Below are 25,402 nucleotides of genomic sequence, written 5' to 3'. Positions count from 1 at the left end.
TAATCCGGAGGGCCATTAGAAACTGGAGCTAACAGGAGCTCAAGGCCCAGCCTTCTCCCCTGAACACTGCCCACCACCCATGTCCACCTGGTCACTTAACACACCTGGTCACTCAGAATTCTCTGCAGCACCATCCAAGGAAATCCCTTGGCTTCTCTATTAAGGCCGCTGAGAGCCTGAAGACAGCCAGATGGACGGATGGTCAGTGACACTTCAAGAAGACCAAATCAACTGCATTTCTTAACATTCTAAATTCCAAATCTCAATTTCTAATTCAAGCACTCTAACTACACAGGCAGGACAGAGCCAGAATCCAATATAACTTCACACAATTCATCTTGGGCACACAACACTGTTTTACAGAGCTTTCTTTCCCCATTATTATCTGAGGGGTGCAATGGCTATCTTACAAATAAGCCTCCAGTCCCCCAAAAAACAAGTGAGTCAAACATACTATATACAATTCCAAATCACGCAATTTTGAGTAACATTTTTGCTTTTCAGTTTCTCAAAATATTTTAGGTTTGACAACTACATACAAGGAAGATCATTTTGAACATCGAGTACTCAATCCTCGTAACTGTCCTAGGATTAGGTCATATTATTTCCATTTTATAGATGAAAAAACTAAAATAGAGAGCAATCAAATAATTGCCAAGGACAGGGAGTGGAAGAGAATTCACATACATTTTCTTTTGCCAGCAATTTTATGTAAGAAGGAGGAAGAGGTTACCGCAGAGATAACAAACTCATCAGTCATGGAATCTCACTCCAGGAAGAGAAAGAAATGTTTACTGCTACTCAGTGCCTCGAGGTGGAATAAGCAAGTAAAAGGTGATGACAAATCACAGGCCTGAATCCCAACTCCTAGCTGTATTGCCTAATTGCTTCAGAAGTCTGCCACGAATATGAAGTAAGATAAAATATGTGGAACTGCTCTGCTAACCATAAAACCTATTACAAGTGTAGTTATGATATTCCCCCGTAGTTACCATACAGAGTTACATTTGTTTTCCTTAGTAGATTTTGAACATTTTAAGGGTAAAAGAAAACACCCTACTTATTTTTATATCATCAGCATCTACCTACAGTCTTCCAGACAGGAGCTCAAATGGCTGCTGAGTGACTGGCTGAATGAATAAATAAATGTAAATAAGATAAAAAAAAGAAGAAAACACACTTTAAGGGCCAGTCAAAAAGCATTCAATGTAGGAAGTTTAATTTAGTAATAAACCTTCAGATAAGGTGTCCAGTATTTCCCTTATTAAGCTATTGCATTTTACCCCTCTCCTCCCTCCAAAATAAATTAAGTACTAGGAAACTAAAAATCAACGTAATAATACCAAAGAATGAGCAAGTTCCTCTTTGGCCTTGTCTGCATTACCAGTTTAGGGGGAAAAACGAACCTTATTTCCTGCTCTGCTCTGCAGGCATCTGAGGACACTTGAGGCTGGAAGATGAAGGAAGGAGGAGGTGTGTTTGATTTAGGAGAAGAGAGTATCTGCTCAGGACTTTGAACAAGGGGCTTTGAGGAAACAGTGTCGAACTTGTCAGGATATTTTTGCAAATAGGTTAATTTCCCAAATTCTTTTGTGGTGATGTAAGACATCTGTGTTTCTAAACAGGGAGAGAAAAAACCCAACCACCTTCAGATGAATGCTTGTAATGAGGGTGCAGCAGGCAAGAATGGGGACTCAAGTGGGTCAGCTGATGAGATATTTGGACAGAATTAGACAGCGGGAGCCTAGAGAAAATGGGGACACAGATTGGAGAAGGAATGCCCCAAGTATCATCACTTTAGTATTTATTATTCTGCTCCGGCAAGGCACCGAGACAACTGTCCCTGTCGATGCTTAAAGGGATGCCCTTCCATTAACTACTCAGCAGAAATCACCAAGCCAGTGCTCAGAGCCTCGGTTCACAACCAGGCAGGCACCAATGAACCGGGCAGAGAGCTCTCTGGGTGACACCTCAGGAACACGCTAATTCCCATCATGGTGTATGGGGAGGCCCAGTGGGCAGGGCTGCTGTGGGATCATGGGGGGTTCATTCTGTGATGACGCGGTGTCTGTGCAGCTGGTTGAACCCCAGCTTCCAGATCAGAATTCGGCGTGAGGCCTGTTGCCCATGCCAACATTTAAAAGCTGGTAAAATCAAAGAATGTGACATGAACATGACCTAAGGTATCTGAAAACTCACATAAGAAGTGCCTGCCCTCTTGGAATCGGCTCCCTACTGCCAAATCCTCTTACTCTGTCTGGACTAGAGTGATGGAATTTGGGGGGAATGCAACTGGATTCTAAGGTCAGCTCAGCTACAAGCAGGATTTTTGTGTCCTTTTCAGCTGCAGATAACAATGAAAGCAGTCAGCAGTCTAACAAATCTAGTTTAATTCTAACAGTATGAAGTGTCACCCACTACTCCTCTTTGTAATTTATACTTCCAAAGGTAAAAATCAAACTCAAAGTAACTTAACGTTTTTTAATTGAGGTGAAACTCATATAACGTAAAATTAACCACTTTACACAATTCAAAGGTATGTACCGTGTTGCTCCGAAAAGAAGACCTGGCCGGACCATCAGCTCTAGTGTGTCTTTTGGAGCAAAAATTAATATAAGACCTCGTCTTATTTTACCATAATATAAGACCCGGTCTTATATTAATTTTTGCTCCAAAAGACGCATTAGAGCTGATTGTCCGGCTAGGTCTTATTTTCGGGGAAACACAGTAGTACATTCACAACATGTGCAGAGAAATCACCTCTATCTAGTTCCAAATCCTACTCATTGCAATTACAGCATTGTTTTCTCCACAAAGTTATCAGTTTATTCATTTTCAATAGCACATTTTATTTTAAAGTTAAGGAAAAATTCAGAGTAGCAGGGACGAATATGGAGAATTATGTTTTCCAGCCTGTTGTGTGCCTTTCTATCCAGCCGGTAAGGCAGCTGTGGCGAGCAGTGTGCGTCCTCCCTGGGAGGAAATGCCTAACAGCATCTGACACTAATGGAACATTACATGCGACAGACATGGCATCAGAAACGGTGTAACACAATGGCTCTGCAGCCACACTATCCAAGCTCAACTTCTGATTCCGTGAACTGTGTGTACTTCTGGGCAAACGAATGTAACCTTTCTGCCTCTGTTTCCTCATATGTAATAGGAAAAGCATCCTTATTGGGGGTACTTCTACCTCCTGGAGCTGCTGTGAAGATTAAACGAGTGTAAGTGCTTAAACCTGCGCCTGCACATAAGCGCTCAATTTCTGTCACCTGTAATCACTGCTGCCTCACTCAACTTTCCCGATGGAAGAGTTAATTCCCAACTCCCTGAAGGAGGTTCTAATTGTGCCCATTTTACTAGTGAGTAACCTGAATTTCACAATATCTGAGAGACTTATCAAAAGCCCCCAGGGAAAGAGTGGCAGAGCTGGGCTTTGAACCCAACCCAGCTCTGTGTGCTTAGCAACTATGCTGTTTTCCCACAGAACAAAACATTTCTTGTCACATTTGCCAAACTAAGCAAAATCATACGTGAAAGTAAAAATGTAAAAAAACTCCACATATCTGAAACTTTGCTGTTCTTTCCCTGCTCCCCTCAGTTCTCTAGGTTCTGGGGATTCCTGTTCTTTGACATTTATCGCCTGCCTCCCCCACAGGCAACCAGGTCCTGGGTCTTCTGTCTATTCCATTCCCCCCTGACTTCAGAGGCCCAACACTCAGATCTGCAGCCACTACAACCTTCCGTCACTTGTCCTTTCTGATTTCAGGCTCAGTATTGCCATGTCATCTCTCCATTTGTCAAGGTCTTTTTCTGTGTGCGTTTTAACAAGTCTTTTTTTTAAAGGCCTTAAACAAAACGTTATACTTATTGCTACAAATCTTAGTGTTACGAATCTTATAGTTTCTGTTGCCACTGGTAATAGAATTTTAAGGGATTACATTTTCTACTTTATTACAGGTCCATATGAACAGTGAGTTTTGATCTTTCACCTATAGCAACTGTGCTCTATTCTCATTTGTGCTACTAATTAAGTCTCTAGATTTTTTTATGTAGTTAAACATACCAAACGCGAATCATAATTCTGTCTCCTTTCACTCCTGGTGTTTTCTGCACGCATGTTTCTGTCTGATTACATTATATAAAAATGTGACTATATAGTCTGGTATTAGTGATGACAAAAGCCATCCTTTTTTTGCTCTTTATTTTAAATTAAATACTTCCAAAAGTTTTACCTTCAAATATTTGTATGATGCTTAACAGGTTTTTGGTAGGTACTCCTTTTCAGAGTAAGATTTCCTACTATTCTTAATGCTATAAAAGAACATTACATTTTACTCAATACTTTTTATGCAACTATTGAGATAGTTACATTGCTCAGTACATTATATTATATGGCAAACTATTTTCAAAGACAGCTGGGACAGTGTCTTCCAACCCACATAAAGGCTGCTTATGGGAATTTTTCATATTATTCTTGCAACTTTTCTTTAAGTTTGAAGTTAGTTCAAACTAGAAGATTTTAAAAGGTAATTGTGCATGGAATAACCCAAACTTTTAAAAATTACAGTATTACACAGGTTAGGTATGTTTGTGTGTGTTTTTACGTTTGTAGGAGAGAGAGAGAGAGAAAGAGAGAGAGAGAGAGAGAACAATTGGGAATAATGAGAACACTTTGAGATTCCTGTTCCATTTAATCCAAATAGATTCTTTAAAAATCTAAGAGATATTGCTTACATATATAATTTTAGACCAAATTTTCAGCTTGGGCAAGAATTAGAGTTCACATGAGTTTGTGGGAGCAGGAATGAAAAGAACCATGCCACAATGTTCTACAGAACCCTCCATTATCTCCACATTAAAACAAAAACAAAAACCTAAGCCTCAAAAATCAACGTCATCAAAATGAGGCACGAACACCACTGGTAGAGTTGTTATGTTGATGGCAAGTTCACGAACACTGAGGGTAGAGGTCCAGAGAGTGCTGTGTGCAGTTCCGTGTGGCTCAGACTAAGCACTAGGAAATCCAGCTCAGCACAGGCTCTTTCAGTAGCCGTACTCTGGCTGGTAAATTGCACATTTTCAGCACACAACCTGGAATCGATGAAGCTGTGCTGGCCATTACAGAATTCCATCTTCTTAAGTGACAGAATGGTGACAGAGTCTCAGGACCTAACCCAGAAGGAAGCAGGCTCCTATTTTTCCCAAAAGAAAGAGACTGGGGCAGATTCTGGGACACTGATCAAAGAAAAGTTTCAGCCACAGGGCCCTCTGCTAGCTTAGTCCGCTCTAGGACACAGGATGACCTGTACTTACACGGCATCACTGTGAGGTGGCCAAGGGCTCCCACAGCCAATAAAGGATTGCTATGACAATAAAAGCTCACTTCCCTCCTCTGAAAGGCAAACGTGGCCCACACCTCAGAACTCACACCACAGAGGCTCTGTTCTCGGCTCACACCCATTCCTGACCTGGGCGGTGCCTGTGAGTGCCCCTTTAGTGCCACTGTGCCTCAGTTTCCTTCCCTGTGCTTGTGCAGTAACGCCGGCGCTCCCACAGGCTTATCAGGAGAACTGATGAAATAACGTCTGTGAAGTGCTCTCATTTGCGAGGATGAAAAGAGCGATGACTACAAAGCCAGAGCAGTATTACAGGACGTTTTTAAGCTGCAACCACTTCTGCCTTTTGAACTGCAGAACCACAAGGAGGATCAAAGCAGTGTCCCCGTGTGTTGCCTGCTGCTCTGGAGGCCTCCTCCCTCCACCTGGCAGAAACCCCGAGGAGAGAGGGCTGCCACGACTGTGAACTCAACCAAATCTCAAGACCAGTCGTACAATGGTTTCCTGGAATACCTTGAGTAGGAGAAATGGGGTAAACCAACATAGCTTGCATGGCCGGTTACGTTCTTCTATGAAAGCAGGCATTAAACATAAAAGGCAGCCTTGGGAGGAAGAAATGCAAACACGCAGGGAAAAGGTGGTTTCGCCTCGTCTCTTTCTGCCACAAAAGCCTGCACAGTGACTTACGAAGGTTGGGGCGGCTTGTGTAACACTCAGCCTTGGCTAAGTTAACCTCCTTAGCCATAAAGCAAAGCGGGGGGAGGGGAGAAGCAAAATTAAGCTTACGGGAAATAAAGCTAATCAAAGCCCAGCAGTAACAAAGGGCAGCAGAAACATTTCTACTGTATCACATCCCACAGGCTGGCCAGGAGCCCAGAATTTTCATCACAACTTTTCAAAGAGAAGGAGAAAAAAATATCGCACAAGGGCATTACCAAGGCCCCAACCCAGGATGCCCTGCTGCACAACCAAAACTTGTGAGAGGTCAGCCTTTCAGGGAGTCAAAACCCCAGCGTGTGGAAACGGGCAGGCCTTTTATTTAGTAGGAGGGGTTCGAACAGCGACTACTGCTTTGCACTGAAGTCTCAGAGCTTCACAGATCATTAAAGGTTTCTGAACTACAGAGAAAGGAGGGCAGAGTTAGGGAAATAAATCAAAAGTTCCTCTGGGATGCACAAATGCCTACTTGGAACAGCCTTTCAGCACGAATATCCTCCACATTAAACAACAGGGAGGACTTTTCAAAATAAAAGCAGAAAAGAGATTCATTTTGTTCCAAGCAATGCACTTTCTTTTTGGTTTAAAGGTTATGTGTGCCATAAAAAATGACTCCTGCCATGAGCGTTTGGGGGAGGTGGAGGCTGGTCTAGGGACAGCCAGGGTGGCGGTGAAAAAAAACAAGCCTGAGTGGACAAAAAAGCCAAACAGAAATGTTCAGTTTGGGGCACCCAAACAAGTTAAAATGTTTTGTCACATTTTAGGGGCAGGATGTGAGGGAGGGGATGGTATTGTTAGGAAGGAATTTCTAGCACATTTACTCCTTGCCTTCCTTCCTTAAGAACTGAAATAATTTTCCCACAGCCAGAAAGAGTTCTCTTGTTTGTCTTGTGCAACAAACGCAGTTGAAGACCAGGGGAAACTGGCTGTGTCATCTTCAGCACAGAGCTGCACGTTTCTTAAGGAAGCAGCAGCTGTCTCAAAACCAGCAGAGGGAGTACAGCATCTGAGAACAGGAAGCGGTCCACAGATAGCTAAGGATTTGTGTTTATCCCAGAAAATGGCAGAGAAGTGGAGTTAAGGACCTTTGGACCTTGCTCTTGTGTTATCCAGTAATAGTAAACATCCGATGTAAATGCTGAAAATCCAGAATGAAATGCTAGACTATCTACTCATTGGGATTAGACTGTAGGGGAGGCCGCAGGGAGGTATGCGGAACTGCAACACTTGGTTCAGGATACACTGACACTGAGGCAGTGTTGGGGTACTCTCCCCAGCAATCTAGAAAGAGGCAGGAGGGATCTAAGGAGGGAAAAGCTCGGTGAAAGGCAGAAAATCCAATTTGGAAAACTGACAGCAAACCCCAGAGCAATACTTTCATTCCTTAAAATCCAGGGTTCCTTGTTTAGTCCCCGAAGAGCCCATTCCCAGACGTTTTGTTTGGGGGGTGGGGGAACCCTGTCTTCAAGCTTGCTTTCAACAGCTGGTTGAAACAAAAGCAGCAGAGATGAAGGCATATGTCTGCTATCTTAATCTGCACCCACAGTCTACCAAAACATGTAGGAATGGCCGAGGGACTGATTTAATGCCAAGATTATCAGCACCGACAAGGTCCTGGGGAGGGTCTGGGGCACTGACTGAGGCTCACGGTCTAACCCACGAGGAAGGAGTCCACTGTTGCAGGCATCATCATGCTGTGGGTTTGGCACTGGAAACCATCTTTGCTTAGGTCGACTCCAGGTGTTAAAATGGCCTAACTGATGGTTGTCTCAGCCTGCACTGCTGTATCAGGTAACGTCTTTTACTAAATCCTAATATTAACACTTTCTCACTGTAGGAAACGAGAAGTAGGTTAAAAATGTGAACCTTAAGATGTGTTAAGCTCAGTAGAATTAAAACATAACATGACTTTGTGTTACACTAGGAAGCATGCACTGAATTAACAGACATGCCTTCCTGCTGGGTGGAAGAGAGGGTCAGGGCAAAGGACAGGCACGGCCTGGCTGCTCGACACTGCTGAGAGTCAGACGACGAAGGTCCTCAGGAGCTCATCTAGAATGGGTGGGTGGTGTGGGATGCAGAAGCACGCGTGGACAGCCTGGAGCCAGAAGCCCAGGTACCCTGCCCCATGTGAAGAGCCTCTGCAAGGTACGGTCATGGCAGTAATTTTCTGTGTCGTCAAGGGGCATGACCAATGTATGGGAGGTGAAGTGACTCAGACTCCAGCTTAATAAAAGGAAGACATTTCAAACAATGGAACCGTCCAAAACCACCAGCTGCATTTAATGGGTTCAATGCTAGCAGGGTTTTGGGAATAGCAGGGCAGCCAGTCTGTAGGAATGCTGGAGAGGGATTCAAGGATTGGGAAATTCCTCAGGAGACAACAAGGATACCTCGAGGACTTTCCTTTGGCAAGGTATTTCAAGCAAGCGTTAACATTTTAAAATACCCATCCTTCAAACAGCTTCCAGCCCTAACTGCACACCTTCCAGGATGAATACAATTCCCTCAGCCCCTCCGACTCCCATTCCCAGGGAATGTCCACGCCTTGCAGGTCAGCTCTTGGGTTCATGCCAAGTCACCCAGGGGTAACCTATGGGCGAGATCCCCAGGGAGCAGAACCTCTTCTCATCATACTCAATGAACTCCCTAAGTGCTTGCTGAACGACTCGTATTAGGAGTAAACCATAAAGTTTTTACATTCACACTGTCTAAACACCCTAAGTCACTGATTTCTAGAAAAACTGATAACACATATAAGTATTTATAGACATGCCTGGTAAGGCACTTTCTTAGCATTTGGGAAATTAGTAGAGCAGAACATAGTACAAATGGATACATACACCTAATCATAAACGTGCACATCTTAATATAAATACATAATGACTATATAAGAAACCGTCTATCCTGTAACTGTACTGTTCTGCCTCATCAGCTAGGAGACATAATAAGTATAGAGAAGCATCCAGACCACTGGATAGACTTAACATGGTCAAAAGAAATCAGAGCTTCAAGTTTTGATAAGTAAATTCAGTCCACAGGACAGAGTAAATTTTGAAATTTATTTTTAAAGTTTTTTTTAACCCCATTATTTTCCAGAACATCTACAGAGTTTGTCCAGTTCACCTGCTACCAATTAACTCTGCTGAAGCAGGCCAGGTATACAGAGTTACTGGGCCTGTTTCCTTCAGAATGTAATTGTTCCACAAATTCCAAACTTTTCCTCCAAAACTTAAACACCTCCCTTGACAACTTAAGGCCACAAACCTCTGACCTGATTCCGTGTACCTCATTAGCACATTTCCAAAACAGAGCATTTGTGGGAAAGAGAAGCAAGTTCTGATCTTGGGAGGAGTCTGCCTGAATCAATAATCACCAAATCCCAGAGGTGCTGGACCTGTGCTGCTCCAGCATTCTAGCAGAAGCACACAAGAGTCACAGCTTCTTGCCAAACTCAAGAAAAATCCAACTCCTGCACATGGGAACAAAGAGATAATAGCTGCAGCTGAAAATACATAAGCAAAGCACCATAGGGAAAAAAAACTTTAACTTAACATTGTTCAGAACATTCTCAGTGGTGTTTCACTCATACAGCAAAGAACACAGGATAAAAATTCCAGACTGTTTTCAAGATAATAAAATGGCATATGATGGTGACTCACTGACTGACTAAAAGGGAAAAAAATCCATAAACAGTCACAGGAACCTTGCAAAGCTGCAGAATCTGGCAACATGGAACCTCTTCCACCTCACTTGGCTCTCACCTCTAGTACACGTGTACGTACACACACACACACACACACACACACACACACACACACACACGACTGTTTTGAAGCCAAGCTGCAATTGGCTAATGGCTTACTCTAGTGCTTAAGACAATATTTTATTCTTGACTCGCTCAATAAACCTGGTGAGAAAAATAAACAAAGGGTTTCAATCTTATAAATAATCTAGAAAACAGAACTGCTGTGCAAACAGTAGAGGTGACTTACTGCCCATGATAAACAGAACAGGAAAGTCCAATGGGGCACAGTGAACCCCAACGCCTAGTCTTACTATAATATCTTGGGACACTAGAGTTAACAAGGATTTTCTGTTCACTGAACAAACAGTCTAACGCCTGGGATGGCCAAGTTTCAATTGGTCTTTAAAACAGCATCAAAGCAGATCATGAAAACACGACGAACAAAAGAGGAAAACTTTTCTGTAAACACTGAGGAATTTTAATCTTTTAGGGCCATATATATCTATGGTTACAATGTATTTCTATCCTTCATTTACGTGTGTGAACACACACACCCACACCCACACACTTTCATTTTTAACAAATATTAAGGGCCTGTTATGGGGCACTAAACGTGACATAAAGAGCTGTTAAAATGAGGTTCCTTCCCAGAAGTCCTTACGTTATATATAAATACATACATACATGTATGTGTGCAAAGTAAAAATGCATGGGGGTAAAAGTCCAAGACTAAAATAAAATAAATATTATTTTTTAAAGGGCAGAATTAAACAGAATTCTGCTGAGAGGGCCGGGCACTTGGTATAATGGCCCAGTCCTTAGAGGAAAGGGCTCGTGGGGCTTCCCTGCCGTGCGGCCCCAGCAGGACCTCTTAGCTGAGCTCTGCCATGTCCGGGACTAACTCAGGCACCTTCCGGAAAATTAGGCCCCGCCCACTTCTTCACTAGCCTGTGAGCTCCACGAGGGTGCACCCTTTCAGGCAGCTCAGACACCCCTCAGAGAGCAGAAGCCTTGGCTACAGAGGGTTCCCCAAAACAGTTCTCAAAACACTCCCAATTTTGCTAACTGTGATGATGGTTTAGAGGCTGGAAGGCCAAGTCAGGCCAAGTCCTGGGAACAGTGAGGCCACAACCAGAGGATTCCGAAGAGGATTGAAGACACAGGACCAAAGAACCATATTTCCAAAGCGGAAAATAGAATGAAGGCCATTAATACTGAAACAATTTCAAAATGAAACACCTCTAAAAAGAAACTTAGCTCAATGCAATTCTGTCCCAAGACAGGTTTCTCTTACTTTTCCTATTTTCATAATACAAATAATAGTTTTCAAATTATATACAAGAGAAAAAAATGTTTATGGGTGGGGGTGTCTTGTCACCACGAGTAAGCAGCTGTGAATTAAGACTGAGGTGAATGTTTCCCTTTTCTTTTCAGAACAATACAATTAATTTTTACTCTATTTTCTAAGTATCACTCAAGGGCATAACTTCAAATAAGATTAAAATGAACCAATTATGCAAGAATTATGATTTCAGATTCATTTTGAAACTTATTTTTAATGTCAGCTTTGAGCGGACTAGATATATTTTTTAAAACATCAAGCAAACTGGATGTTCAAAGTTAGTTTAAGTTCACAGATTTTATTAAGGCTAAAAAAATATTTATTTACAATATAAAGTATGAGCTCCAAATAAACTCATTGAATATAATCACAATAATCAATACTTAGATGTCTTTTTAAAGACAATTTCAAACCATCCGTTTGTTTTACTAGTTAATAAAATGGGTGAGTTTATTTTGTCTTAAAAATCATAAACGTCTCCATCTAAAAGTCACCAGGTAACCAAGATCCAGCCAGATCACAAGAAACATGGGTTAGCAAACACCAACAGCAAATCAGTAACTGACCCTGATAAGCCACGCTGTGTCCAATATAACACTTCAGAAGCCCGAAGCAGTTTTCACTTAAGCGTGGTTTCTACAACACACAGCACACAATTGAGCACTCTCACGCCACCCCCACCAGTTCTTCTACCACACAGGATAAAGCCAGACACAGGCCCGAGACGTTTACACTGAGAGCAGCAAATACACAAGGTCCTTGCTTTAAAAAGTCACCTCATTTGTTCAGACCTCTTTTTCACCCAACATCAGCACCAAAGGTTTCTTACATGTAAATTTCTTAACTGCTTTACTTACACAAGGGAACCAGCCAATCTCTCTTAATTACCCCAGTCAGAACTGGACCACTGCCCAGTCAAATATCCATATAGTTAGACTATCAGAATGAATAGATTCAAGCCTCTGCTTCAGTTTAATGGGAACAAACCCCTTGCATTGGAATAACTACAGGACCGCAATACTTGCTGCCAAAACGCAGTGCCTGTTTCTATCTAATCACTTCTGCCTTGCTTGGGAAATTCCAACTCTATCTGCATCTACTCCAGGACAAGTTACTAAGAGAAAAGGTATGGCACTCAAATGTCTATCATTTTACCCAATCTAGCCAACCTCTCAAAGTATTTAATATATTTCATATTCATATATAAGGTGTGCCAATCAAAGAAAGTAACACCTGAAAACACTGTAATATTAAATACATAAACCTCATGTTAATAAGAGGCCATCCTTTCAAATAAAAAGGTTTCTATTAGAGACAAACAGGGTCTAGCCTAGCCTGACTCACATACTGTGACTGCATGTCACAAGGTAAAGAGAAAGACAACAGTTTTTATATGAAATATGACAGGAATTCCAATTGTGTTTTTAGGAAAAAAATGGGAGATGGGAAGAGGGAAACTGTATTAAGAAATTCTATTACTGACAATGAAAATAAGACTTTATATGTCTAAAATACTTTGTACTAACTTGAAAATCAAAATCAAGTCCTAATAGTGAAACAATTTATAACTTCAACAGAATAAAAACACCGTATTTTAAGACTGCATGTGACATAGAGGCTCAGGATTCCGCCAGTCTGCATTATGGAAAACAGCAGTGCTTCCTCAACTTTACTGTGCATTCCAATCATCTGGGGAGCTTATTAAAATGCAGATTCTGGCTCAACAGGAACAGAGGGAGCCCAGGAGTCTGCAGTTTTATTTATTTATATATTTTTTATTCCCATTATATTTGTTTGTTTGTTTGTTTGTTTGTTTATTTACTTGAGGAAGGCGCAGCTCACAGTGGCCCAGGTGGGGATTGAACCGGCAACCTTGGTGTTTTCAGCACCTCGCTCTAACCAACAGAGCCAATCGGCGGCTCCCAAGTTTTTAACAAGCTCCAAGTGACATGACGCTGCGGCCTGAGGACCACACTGAGAGCTGGGAGGACACACGTGGCATGTGCAGTAGAGGCCTCTCCTTTAAACCCAGGGACCTTCTAAAGCACTGTTACGTGGCCAGGACACATTTGTGTCCCCAATGGTGTCAGCCCACTCAGGAAGTCCACGCTTTGGTATGTAACAGGAGACCGAGCACTAATGAAGCTAGAAAATTGTTTCTCTAAGGTTATAATCGAAAGTTAAATAAAACTGCATGCTGAACGCTCAAATTGAATGTTAGAGTCCTTTTTAACCTCTTAATCTTAACAGAGTCTTGATTACGCAGTAAAGTCCTTTTTCAACCGTAGTTACTCTTTGCTGGGGGGGCATATGCTCTATGCGAAAGATATTTTGCCTGAAGAAATGGACAATTAATATTCAGTAGCTATGTATATATTTAATAGAATTCACTCCCAAAAATGTGGCTGAGAGGGGTGGCTGATTTTTATATTATTTCTCAAATGAAAAATTTAAATCTCTAATACTTTTCATCCTATCACCCAAAGTAAAAAAAAAAAAATCCCTAAACATCAAAACCACCCTATTCAAAAAAAGTGACATATTTTCAATAGAAAAAATCAAGATAAAAGGCAGACGTCCACGTCCATAAGTCCTTTTAACTCCCATTTTCAGTTTTACCACAAGACTGAATTGTTCTGAGAACCTCCTCTCTGGTCTCCATCGCGTTGGTGCGCCCTGTGGTGTCAGCACGCAAGCTCTTGCTAATCTTGGGCTGTCAGGGGTCCCCAAACACACTCTTTGGAGAGTGTGCAAGGTCCCCTAAAGTCTACCTCCAAGCCATCACTTTGGCCTACGTCCTCCTCCATCAGCCGGGCGGCCTTTTCTCCAGCCACACGAATGTACGCGCTGGGCACGGTCTGCAATTTCCTGCCTCCATGCCTCTGCTCATGGTATTTCCTACAGTTGGAAGGTCATTTTTCCTCCTCCCTCCCAACCACCGCCTGTCAAAAACCATATCCTTCCTTCAAAGTTCAGTTCAAATACCACACCCTCCAAAGAGCCTTCAAGAAGCCCTCAGCCCGTGCTCACTCTGAGGCGCCTGAACCAGGGGGCTGCGCACATCCTGCCAAACATGGCAGCCACGCAAATGGTCCCTCTTCCCTGCTGTAATGCCGGCTCCCTGTGGGGCACAGATGTGGCACCTTGCTTCTTTCTCACCCCACTCATAACAGTGCTCAGTGGGTGAAAAGGAATTTCTAGTACAGCAAATACTAATGGACCAGAAACTGGGGTTACAAATAACATGAGCTTAATTTCTATTTGGACAAGGTGATCAAAAATAAAAGCACAGAGGTAAGAAAGATAGCTAAGGGTACACATACGTCTTTTCACCTTCTCCCTCCAGAGGCTAATCACAACTTTGGGGGCACCTCTTCTCTCTACCAAGTTGGAGCAGATCAAATTGTCTTCTCACTAACGCTATTTGCCTCTGAGACACGTCACTGAGTAAGTGCTCCCTGTCTATGAGCCAATGTGGCTAAATTTGTCTGAGCTACAGCAGACAGGGCCATACACAAAGGCCAGCCAGGATTCAAGGGACAATCATTCAGGTGTCAGATACAGAACGTCTTTGGCTCAAACAACATAAATATGATCTCAGCGCGAAAGAAGATATATGTCACTGTCACCTGAGCAATCATCTCATGATTTTAAAGAAAACGGCAATGTGTGTAAAAATCAAACAATAAACTATTTCTGGAACGCCCATGATTTCATATTATTCATAACATGGGTTCCCCTCCTGCTAATTAAGATTCAACTCTCTTTGGTCTCCTATGTTTTCAGGCATTGCCTTAGCATCAAAGGTCACGTAACTCATCAGCCCAAAGAGTACCCGGAAGTGCTTAAAGCAGAACCCAGGAGGCCTGGTCCTGGTCATCTTCTCAGAATCTCAGCTATGGGACACTCACTTTGATTTAACAGAAATGTACTCACATCCAAGACTCTGAGGTGGTTTAGGCCAAACGCTGTCTGGAGAGAGAAGTACATAGCCAAGGGGAATCTGAGAAGCCCGGCAAAGATTCCTTACTGTAATTTACTACTTGTTATACATCTTATAAGCACATTGACAGAGGCAAATGGTTATAGAGAAAGATAGTAAATAAACTACAGGATATCTGCACAAGCATGATACTAAAATATTTGACTGGCAGGTATTCTCTCGGGTACCATAAGGTTAACATGTAATACCCACTCAACTAAACCTCTATAAACAGTTGGTTTTCCACAATCACAGCCACTATTCCCACTTCAGTGGGCAGCAGCGTTCAGAGAAAAGCCAGATTTAGCTCCTGTTTAACAAACACCAGAAACCAAAAGAGCTAGGAAAGCTGTTTATGTCCGTGCCCACCAGGACCCCTTGTCTGCATAACTGTACTGAATGAACTGGTAAGAATGGACGTCTCCGCAACAAAGCTTCAAGACCAAGAAAATACATTCCCCTTAGACTAGGCACCGTTCTACACCCAGTTTTTCAATTAAAGGTATTTTTGGCAAGACAGATTACTAAAAGGGGTGATTTCTTTTTATAGAGGTTCAATTTGTTTACAAGTGGAAAATAATTCTGTACTTTCATAGCATTTAGCACTCTATGTAGCATTTCGGGTAGATGGGAAGAACAATCATTTTTATGTACTCTTTATAGACATTATCTCATTTAAACTCTCAAAACTATTTTAGGGGTAAGAGGATCACCCCATTTTACAGACAGACATGAAAGGACAGGGGGGTTGAACAATCTGCCCAAGGCCCCATCGCAAGTAACTGGCAGAGGAGATAGGAAGCATCATTTTGCTCCAGGCACAGCGACGGCCAAAGATGTGCAAACATCTTACAAAGATTGTATGTAGCACCTATGAATTCTCATGCAAAGGAACACCATTTTGGAGAAGATAATTTCCCAGTCCTGGTGAGGATCTGACCTAAACTCCCCAACGAACAGCTCACAGCAGACTGCACAGTTCAGAGATCATCAAGTACCAGCGTTAGGGGGAGGGCCAAGAATAGAACACAGGTCTGCTGACCCTCCATCCATGCCCAATCAGGCGTGTCTTCTGGATGCTTACACCCTTCTGAAGTTTCAAGTCAGTTGAGAATAGCAAAGAAATGAGTTAATAATTCTGGTAAATAGAAGAGAATGAGGAATGTACCTAAGGATTTGCTATAAAAAGAGACATGAGCATATGAAGACTTCCACCAAAGAAGTGTTCAACCAAGAACGCTGGTGCCTGTATATTTCCCCATCTTCTGCAGCAAAGGTGAAAAATAGCCTTTGCCCTCTCTTCCCTATGAGTTGTGAATGATTAGCTTGCCTTTGTTGATAACTAAGGAAAATATAACAGGAATGACTCTCCCCGCTGATTAGAAGACTTCCGGATTTACCCTACTACCAAACTCCTCCGAGTCTATGCAAAAGACACCAGGACACTAGGAATAGTTAGCGATGTCGGCCATAATAAATCTCCCAGTGTTGCAAACAACTCTCCCATTAGCTCTGATGGTCCTGCCCTGATGAAGAGGTTGGAAACAGGAAAACTGCTGGGTACCAGAGGAAAAGTGAGGAAAGGAGCCAGGTGACTGGGAAACTGAGATGGCAGAGAAGTGATCGGGAAGGGTCTCAGGAAAGAGGTGTCTGGAATAGAGCAGAGAACCAGCTCAAAAGGTTGGTTGGTATACTGCGAACTTCACTGTGGAAGAGAAAAGGCTACTTACTGGGTTTGACATCACCAGGGAGAATAAGGGATAACCAAGAACAAGAAGGAAAACAGATTCAAAGACCCTTACCTGGGTTAAAGGTTACTCAGATCCGTTTTCACTGGGGAGATAAAACTCTAGATAAAACTGGCATTTCCAAATATCAGCCGCTAGAATTTAAATTTAACGCTTAATTTTGCTATTATAAATTTAGTTTTTAAAACAGAAAGATAAAATAATTATTGAGTAATATACCAAATTCTTTAGTTTGCAACTTTTAGCAGAGCACAGGGATAGCCAAAATCTGAGTTGAGAGGTTATGATCTGATCCATCACATCAGGTCATATCTACTCATTGATTTCTCTCATTTTCACTCAAATTTCGCCAAATCAAAATTCCTACACTTGGGTAAAGGCATTTTGGTTTTTAAAAGTATATATCAAATTTCAAATAACTGAAATCCTCAGAAAATTTAAAAGTATTTCTTTCGCTGTTCTACATTACGTAAATATCCCTTTCCTATCTATTCTGGAAAGAGCAAAAAACAAGTTGGCTTTATCGACTGATTACATATTATATTTCAATGTCCGTAAAAATTTTCACTTTTTTAACATTCTCAAAATGACCCATCTCACAGCATATTCAGATGTATAATAAATATTAAAAGTGTAATCTAATTATGATTGATTGATGCAAACCACCGATTTATAGGAGGCTATACTTGAAATCTCAGAACCTGTCTTTCTTATTATGAGTTACCGCTGTGAAGGTACTATACAGAAAAAGTGCCCATATTTGCTTTAACAGCTCATCAACATACAAACCAGAATAAAAGAATCAAAACCGAGTAACAGGAAATCAATAAATACCCAATTAGAAAAAACAACAGAACCACCCACCTACTTTTAGAATGAATATTCTTCACCCACCTCCCCCTTCCTACGCCCCCCTTTCACTCCTGGATAGAAGGCTAAATATTCTCCCCCACCCCAGTCCTGAAGAGCACCGCTGGCTGGTCTGGCCAGTGGACGCTGCTTCAGCCATGGACCCTGGGAAGTGGCCAGAGGAGGACTCTCCCACCCTCCTCCAATAGCACCTGTAGGACACAACTGATACACGAAACTGAATCCCTTGCTAATATTCTCTTCATATAATTTCACTCTGAAGTTTCTTCAGCAAACCCTCCTATCCCAAGTTTAGTAAGAGTACTCAACAGATTCGATGCTCAACTTTGTGAAATATCAAAGGAATTTTTAAAAAATCTCAGGTAGGCAATCTATAAGAACCCTTGTGTACCCATCAAATGAAAAGTACAATCTTTTAAGGCTGGAAAATTAAAGAGTTAAAACTAATCTTCAAAACACAGCGACATTAAATATAGAAAAAGTCCCAACAGAATTCAAAGTATATGAGTTACAAGCCATATCAACCAAATCCGAACTAGTGATAAATGACATTTCCTATTTCAGCCACTGTATTTAAAATTAGATGTTAACTCCCCGACAACCCACACTCTCCCCACAACTTCTCTTCTGTTGCCAAAGACCTTTTTGTTCTTACAACAGAAGTTCACTTTCTTGAGGGGGTGGGTAAACATAATCTGTCACTTTACTATCTAGAATCATGAGCTCAAATGAAAAGCGAAGGAAGTGAAATGAACAGGCTCCTAGAGGCCGGGGCGAGTCTGAGCACAGGACAGGGTTAAAGGAAACCATTTCATAAGATCAAGTGCGGAGAAGCAGCAGGAGCAAAGAGGAAAAAACTCAAGTTACATAAAGTCCGATTGTACTCACTGTTTCCTTATTGGGAAGTAGCTCCTTTCTAATTCTGAAGAAGTTCTTGCCGTACTGCCGGAGCCCCTTAACGAAGCGTTTCTGGGATAAAAAGAAACAACAAATGGGATGTAAAAAACGAAAACAAAACAGGATGTCAGCAAAGCAAAGATATCTGCAATCAGCAGAACCACAAAAAAGTCTTAAGCAGGGAATGGTGACTGGGCTGGCGGTATTTCAGCAGCAGATCTGGGCCCCAGGGCCAGGTCAGCCCCCCAGACAGCCTTCATCAGAACCCCAACCCCACACCCCACACAGGTTTAGGGAAGGGCCATCCTGTGTCTGAGGCTGAGAAGCAATCTGTGCCACCAGTCTGCGCACTGGTCCACGAAGGTATAAACAAATATGCTGCTCCGCGCGCGTTTCAGTAAAACAGCACAACTGCTTTCCACCTGAGAACGAGGCTTCCAGCAGAAGGGAGGAACAGAGCCAACGCTGGAGACTTTTCTCCAGAAGGGCACCATAGAGGGTTAAAAGGCCCTGTCGTTCATCTGAGGAATTCGCCGGGAAGGCAGCGACACTGCGGAAGCCCACTGGGGGCCCGCACCCCTGGGGCCTGCCCCCGCCATCTCTGCCACTAAAAGCCACTCCAAGGCACCAAATAAAGAACCACCAGCACCCCTTCCTTCTTCCCGATGCCCCCCTCACTGCCCCCCTCCCCATTTCCTTAGCAATCTGGAGACTTTCACTTTGTCCCATTCCTCCTGGGCAGTCCCTTCCCGCCCCAGTGGGGGCAGCTCCCGCTCCCCCGGCCCCCCTACCTCGGGGCTCGGGGCTTGAAGCCTAGTCCCGCGCGGGCGACCCCCGAGGCACCTCCTGGCCGGGTCGGCGCGGGCGGCCCGGCAGCCACAGGTACGCCGGACCAGCGCCGAGCGCACTCAGTGTTCAGGGTTGGGGCGACGAGAGGCCGCGCCTGTCACTGGGCTCCAGACGGGCTCCGGCTCCACAAAGCGCAGGGTGGAGGCGGCCGGGGTGCTCGGCGTATGACCGCGGCGGGGCCGCGCGGGCGCAGGATGCGGGAGGCGCGGGGCTGGGGCCACCGCTGCCACCGGGGGAGGAGGCTGGAGCGCGGGGCTCTGAGCCCGGCGCGGCCGCGGGCGGCTGCAAAAGACGGCCTGGATCGCCGCGCTGCCCGCCGGCCCCGCACTCCGGCCCCCACCCGGGGCTCTGCCGGGCTCACGCGGGAGCCTCACGAGACCGGGCGCTGGTATGTCGGTTCCCTCCTTCCGAACAGGAGTCAATCCCGGCAGCAAAGCACAGAAACTTCCCACCGCAGCGAGAGTAAGCAGAGGGGGCCCGCGGGGCTGGGGCCGGGCGGGCACTAGGGGCCCTTCCCAGGCCGCTCCGTCTCCAGTGCACCCTCCCTCCCGGCGGGCAGTCACTAGCGCGACGGCCGCGCATCCACCACCCCCCGGCTGCGAAATGGGGGGCTGGCCCCAACGACCCCCGCGGTTCCTTCCGGCCCGAGATTGTGGGCGGCCGCTCCCGCACGGCCCAGGCATTAGCCTGCACCTCACAGGGCGCCGTTTCACAACTAAATCACCGCGGAAGCTTCCCAGCCAATAAATCACCTGCCCACCCGGAGCAGAGTCCCTCCCACTACCCGCGTTTGAGACCAGCCGGGCAAATTCAGGGATGAGCCAGGCTTGGCCTGCAAGACAGATCTGCAGCCTCCTACTCCATTCCTAGAGGCCCCGCAATTTCAGTTTTCATCCCTTTCTAAGATATGACTCATCACTGTCAGTTTTCAATATGATTTGTATAGTTCAAAGGAGATGTCTGCTAGGGCGCGGAAAAGAAGCAAGCTCCCCTCCAGTCCGAAGAAGAGTGACCTCTGTTACTCGACAAAAGTATCGTCCTTATGATCTACACGCATCCGGGGCTACGTGTAAGACATCTCCACCAGTGAAATGGAGGAATGAGGCTGCCCTGCCCTCAAGGAGCTCCAAGACAGACAGGTAAACAGATCAATCTCTGGGCCCTTCAGAAAAGCATCAGAGGAACAAAGGGCGGTAGGTGGGGCTAAGAGGAGGAAGCAACTTGCACTGCTGGTATCTTAGAGGAAGTGACAAGGAAGAGCAGGAGCCCGCCAGGTGGGCTCCAGCAGGGCTTCCAGCAGAAGAGTCTGCCAGGAAGGGCATACGGAACATTCTGGGAACTGCAAAGGGGACAGGGTGTGCAGAAAGGAGTGCCAGCAGATAAGACTGAAGTGGCAGGAGAGGATCGGGTTGCAGAGCGCCTTTTGGGCCAATGTGGTCCTAACTGTAGACCCAAGAGAAGTTTAGGCAAGAGCGGTCCATGAGAAGATTGGCTAAGGACTGCTCCAGTGGCAGCGTGGCTGTGCCAAGGTATGGATTAGGGACGGCCTGGCTGCAATACAGAGACCAGTTAAAGAAGCTGGTGAGATAACACAGGTGTGAGAGGAAAGGGGGCCTAAGCCCAACCTCAGCCATCATAACGAATGCTTCACCAGCTACTCTTTAAGTATTTACTGAGCACCCAGCACCGGGAGTAATTTCAAAGTAGCCATGCACTTTTATTAAAACTGTGGTTCATTTTCAGCAGGTAAGATAAATGTGTGTGACGTCATTACAGAACCGAGACTTAATTCAGCCAAGCCTGAAGTACTGGAGTGCAGCAAGGGAGCTGGGCAGACGGCACCTGGCAGAGCTGGAGGGGGGTCGGAAGGCCCTCCATGAAAGACACAGCTAGAGGGGAAGTGGGTCACAGGAGAATAGAGTCTGCGAAGTTGAGGTGAGTCAGATGGTGGAATGCCAGGACCAGGCCACCTGAACGTGGGCCTGATGCCAGAGGACACACAACAGGTTCAGTGAGAGAGACCAACATGGTGGAGGTGGCAACTGAGACGGGCTGACTCTGGAACGTCAGGGTAATGTGGGGGCAGCTGGGGAAATGAGTTCAGATCCCGAGTCTTCTGCTTGTTAGGACACATTCTCTGGCATCATCCATTCAACTGACAGTTATTAAGTACCTACTCTATGCCAGGAGCCTCACGTGTATGAATTCAAAATCCTCAAAACCCACAAATAAGTACTATTGTCATCTCCCTTTTGCAGACGAGGAAGCTGAGGCACCGGTGGCTCAGTAAGCAGACCAAGGTCACCCAACTCCTCAGAAGCAAAGACAGAATTCCAGCCCAGGCTCCAGAATCCATGCCCTGCACGGCCACACTCTATACAGTGGACAGGAGTCTCCAGCTGAACGATTTCCAGTCCTGGTACCATCATCTGTTGGCCCCAAGGTCAAATCACCAAGTCCTCAGTGTCCTTCCGAAGTACCCTCCTTCCTTGACCCTTCCAGTGCTGGTCCCAGGCCACGCCCTCACCCCTCTCCTGCTAGCTAGCCTCTGAAGCACCTCCCCCACCCAGCCATTTACAAGCCTCTGCAAGGAATTTTTCAAAGCCAGAGATTTCATCATGAGTTCCATACCATCCTGCTCTCAGCCCCTACCTACGAATGGCTCTCGGACCTATTCAGGCTGGTGTTTACATCCCTCAGCCATGAATTCCAGGCCCTCTAGGACCCTGTCCTGTCTGTCTTGCCAACCAGATGCCCAGGAATGCCACTGGCCCATGCCGCAACTGTGTGGACACCAGACTCGGGTGTCTCTTCTACTACTCTCTACAGCCTACCCAAAATGCGTCCAGTTTACATCAAACCCAAGTTCAAAATAAGATACGTCCCTCCCACTCCCAAATGAGATTTCCCTGACCATTCTCTCCCATTCATTTGGCGTTTATGAGTGTAAGTAAGGCCTCATGTTCTGATATGAGTCTGATAAGAGTCTATATTCTCTGAAAAGACAAGACTTGTATCTCATACCACTTTGCCTCCCTACAGAATTAGGCAGTTGGAGCTCCCAAGTTTGATATATAAGTGAAACCAACCATGAGATGACAAGGGCCTGGGCTAGGGCGGTCACAGTGGAAATAGCCTGTGAAAAGTCAAAGGGTCCATTTTGAACTCTGATAACAGAGTTGACTTTCTTGGCTCCATGACAGCAAACGCTCCTGATTTTCCTACCACCTGGCTTAATTCTCTATCTATTCAACTTCTAACTGTTGGAGTCTTCCCAACGCTTTGTTCTAGGCTTTCTGTTCTCCAAACTCCCTCCCAATCTATCTCCCACTGCACCCTTGGCTCTAAGTATCATCCAAGATTCTCATTTCTAAGGCTAAATCTATGGCCCAAGCCCATGGGAACACTCACTCGAATGTCTCATAGACATTTCAAACTAACTGCTTCCAGAAATATGAATTGGACATCTGGTGGTGAACACAGACCACTTCTGGCAATGTATTTCACTGACTATATGCTATCAAGCGCAAAGCACCATTGGCTCTACTTTTTAAAAAAAGGAAGTAAAAGCTTCATGTGGCCTGTACTGTTACTTCCCTATGGAAAGCCACAAGGCCTCAAAACTGGTAAAACATCTGCTTCTCAGAGACCAGCCTTTACCTTGTGGTTTACCAGAAATGGAGTAGCCTTTAAAACTGAAAAAAGTCAACCCACTCAGAGCACTCGATGATTAGAATAGGTCAATATGTTGAACAGGTTTCTGACGCTGTAGTCTCCTTTCTCTGTTAATTCGTCTCTTCAAATGAAGACCGTAAAGTTTTTAAGACTTTAATAATTAACACTATCAACTTAAAAATGGACTGGTATAGGCATACCTCAGAGACATTGTGGATTTGGTTCCAGGCCACTGCAATAAAGCGAGTATTGTAATAAGCAAGTCGTAATCTTTTTGCTGTTGGAGGGTCTTGCCTTCGATTTGTAAAAAATGCAACAAAGCGAAGCACAAGAAAATGAGGTGTGCCTGTCCTGTAAGCTTCTAAATGACAGTTCATAGACACGGTCTGTTTCTTCAGCCTCCTAGTAGTGGAGCTGAAATCCAGCATTCCCAGTGCTGAAATTCAAGGCCTCATGAATTACTTCTATGTCCCTTAGCTCCGCTGTCCTTGACGGTGTCCAGATACTAGGAGGCTAGGATGCCCAGGGTGAAGGAGAAAACAGACTGTGTTCCCTTAAAAGGCGGTAGGTACCTTGGGCTGGGTCACTGCTCCTAGTGCTAAGTAAGCAGCCCTGCTTTTTCACGCTCCACAGACCTGCAGCCGGCTGCTCTCAGGTGTACGAGCTGAGGGTCTTGGGGGTGTTGGCACCTGTTTCTCTGGCGCTGTTTTCAGTCAACCTCACCATGTGTTCCTTGGGGGCACAAAACAAGTCCTGTTCTATTTCTGAATCCCCGCAGCCAGATGAGATCCAAATATGAATATAAATTTATTTATGGCGAGGAGATTGTGCTTTGCTTTGTCTTACAAACTTAGTTTGTGGTTGTGCTCCAGTTTTTATTCAGTGAACTCTATTTTGACATATAACATTGTGTAAATTTAAGGTGTACAACATGTTAATCTGATACATTTCTACATTGTAGTATGTTTGCCTTGTGATCATTAGAACCTGTTACATGGTTATGCTCCAGATTTTAGACAAATTGCTGTAGTTTTCCACTATTGAGCTAAAACTTCATTTCATCGTCAGGAGTTAACCTACCTATAAGTTCCTAATACAGCATACTTCGCTCCTGGCTTTAAAAAAGTGAGTTCCTGTTAAACTGGGATTTAACAGACTCCAGAAAGCTCTCTTCCTCATTTTTGGTAGAATGGACAGAATATTAGGTTCAAACTCTGAAGCCCTACGAGCTAGTCTGCTCCTGTGTCCCATAAAGGACATCTTGACATGGCTGTTTAGACACAGCCACTTTTGAAATGGGAGATACTGAATAGGAATGAACATAATTGGGTCAAAATGCAATAGCATTTTCTCTTATGACAAAGTAATGGGTTCAAAAGGTCCTTGTGCTGTTGCTGAGCTGGGCCCGCCCCATGTCAGAGCCTCCCGAGCCACGCTCTGCCCACGAGCAATGATGGCCTCAGCAGCTCCCCAGGTGCCAACCCTCTCCACCCTCAGGGTGGCAGGGCAGGTCGAGGGCAAGCAGCTTCATTGTTCCATGTCATGGCATGAGAACCGTAGACGATACCACCCTATACGACCCTACAGATGCTGGAGACTGAGTAGAGCTAGGACACGCACGCACTGATGACGTAAGGGCTGCATATGCACTGACTCATGTAAGCATCACAACAGCCTTCCGAGGCAGGGACCACTCATATCCCCATTTTACAGACGGAAAAACTAACCATAGTCACCAAATGCTAGGACCAGAGTGGGAGGGTCAAGGTGACAAACGTAAACAATCGGGAGCCTCGGGATGGGGTGAAGCCTGAGAATGGAGTCAAGGACAGGGTGAGGGCCAGGGGTGTGAAGGGCGTCTGTTACCTGTGTGCATTTCAAGATTTTAAGTGTTTCCCCCAAATCTATATATGGACAAGTGAAGGCTAAATCCTTGTAACTTAATTTATCCTTGCCTCAAGTTGTTCCTCTTTTAAATTGCCTAAAAAATACCTGCCCTATCTCAAAAAACAACACATTTTGAATATAAAATCAGACAGCACACAGAAGAGTGCTGGGCTGGGAGTAAGTCCTTCCAAGCATGAGGTGTGCTATTCTCCCTCGTCTGCGCGTGAAGCCCCCAACAGGGCTCATCTCCAGTGCTGGACCTGACCTGAGCATGCAGCAGAGGAGGAAGGCAGGAAGAGGGCTGTACTACAGAAACGGCTGAAAGAGAACCCTGCATTAACCCCTGGC

The 25,402-nt window shown here is 44.6% G+C and overlaps 1 protein-coding gene and 1 long non-coding RNA gene across 9 annotated transcripts in view; one reads left to right on the top strand and one right to left on the bottom strand.

Annotated features, from left to right (window-relative positions):
* RERE (arginine-glutamic acid dipeptide repeats) overlaps nt 1–25,402 on the bottom strand; it is a 389,301-nt gene that overhangs the window by 37,015 nt on the left and 326,884 nt on the right. For 6 of the 7 annotated variants that reach the window (XM_019746719.2, XM_019746720.2, XM_074334103.1 and 3 more), the window contains one exon: nt 18,635–18,715. In XM_019746719.2, coding sequence (XP_019602278.2) covers nt 18,635–18,715 — 81 coding nt within the window. Of the gene's footprint in view, nt 1–18,634; nt 18,716–19,434; nt 20,421–25,402 lie in introns of those variants that run through there. The other variant, XM_074334104.1, reaches the window with a different exon arrangement.
* LOC141572054 (uncharacterized) lies at nt 19,816–25,298 on the top strand. 2 transcript variants are annotated; one of them, XR_012497083.1, is made up of 5 exons: nt 19,816–19,954; nt 20,439–20,631; nt 21,751–23,731; nt 24,755–24,825; nt 25,284–25,298. It is a non-coding gene; the product is annotated as an uncharacterized LOC141572054 (long non-coding RNA). The 2 variants fall into 2 exon arrangements; XR_012497082.1 differs by having other exon boundaries at nt 21,751–24,825.

The sequence above is a fragment of the Rhinolophus sinicus genome, linkage group LG06 (assembly GCF_036562045.2).
Source record: "Rhinolophus sinicus isolate RSC01 linkage group LG06, ASM3656204v1, whole genome shotgun sequence".
In the NCBI taxonomy this organism is placed as follows: domain Eukaryota; kingdom Metazoa; phylum Chordata; class Mammalia; order Chiroptera; family Rhinolophidae; genus Rhinolophus; species Rhinolophus sinicus.
Note: the sequence above shows the minus strand (reverse complement) of the source record. Positions and strands in the feature narration are given on the sequence as shown.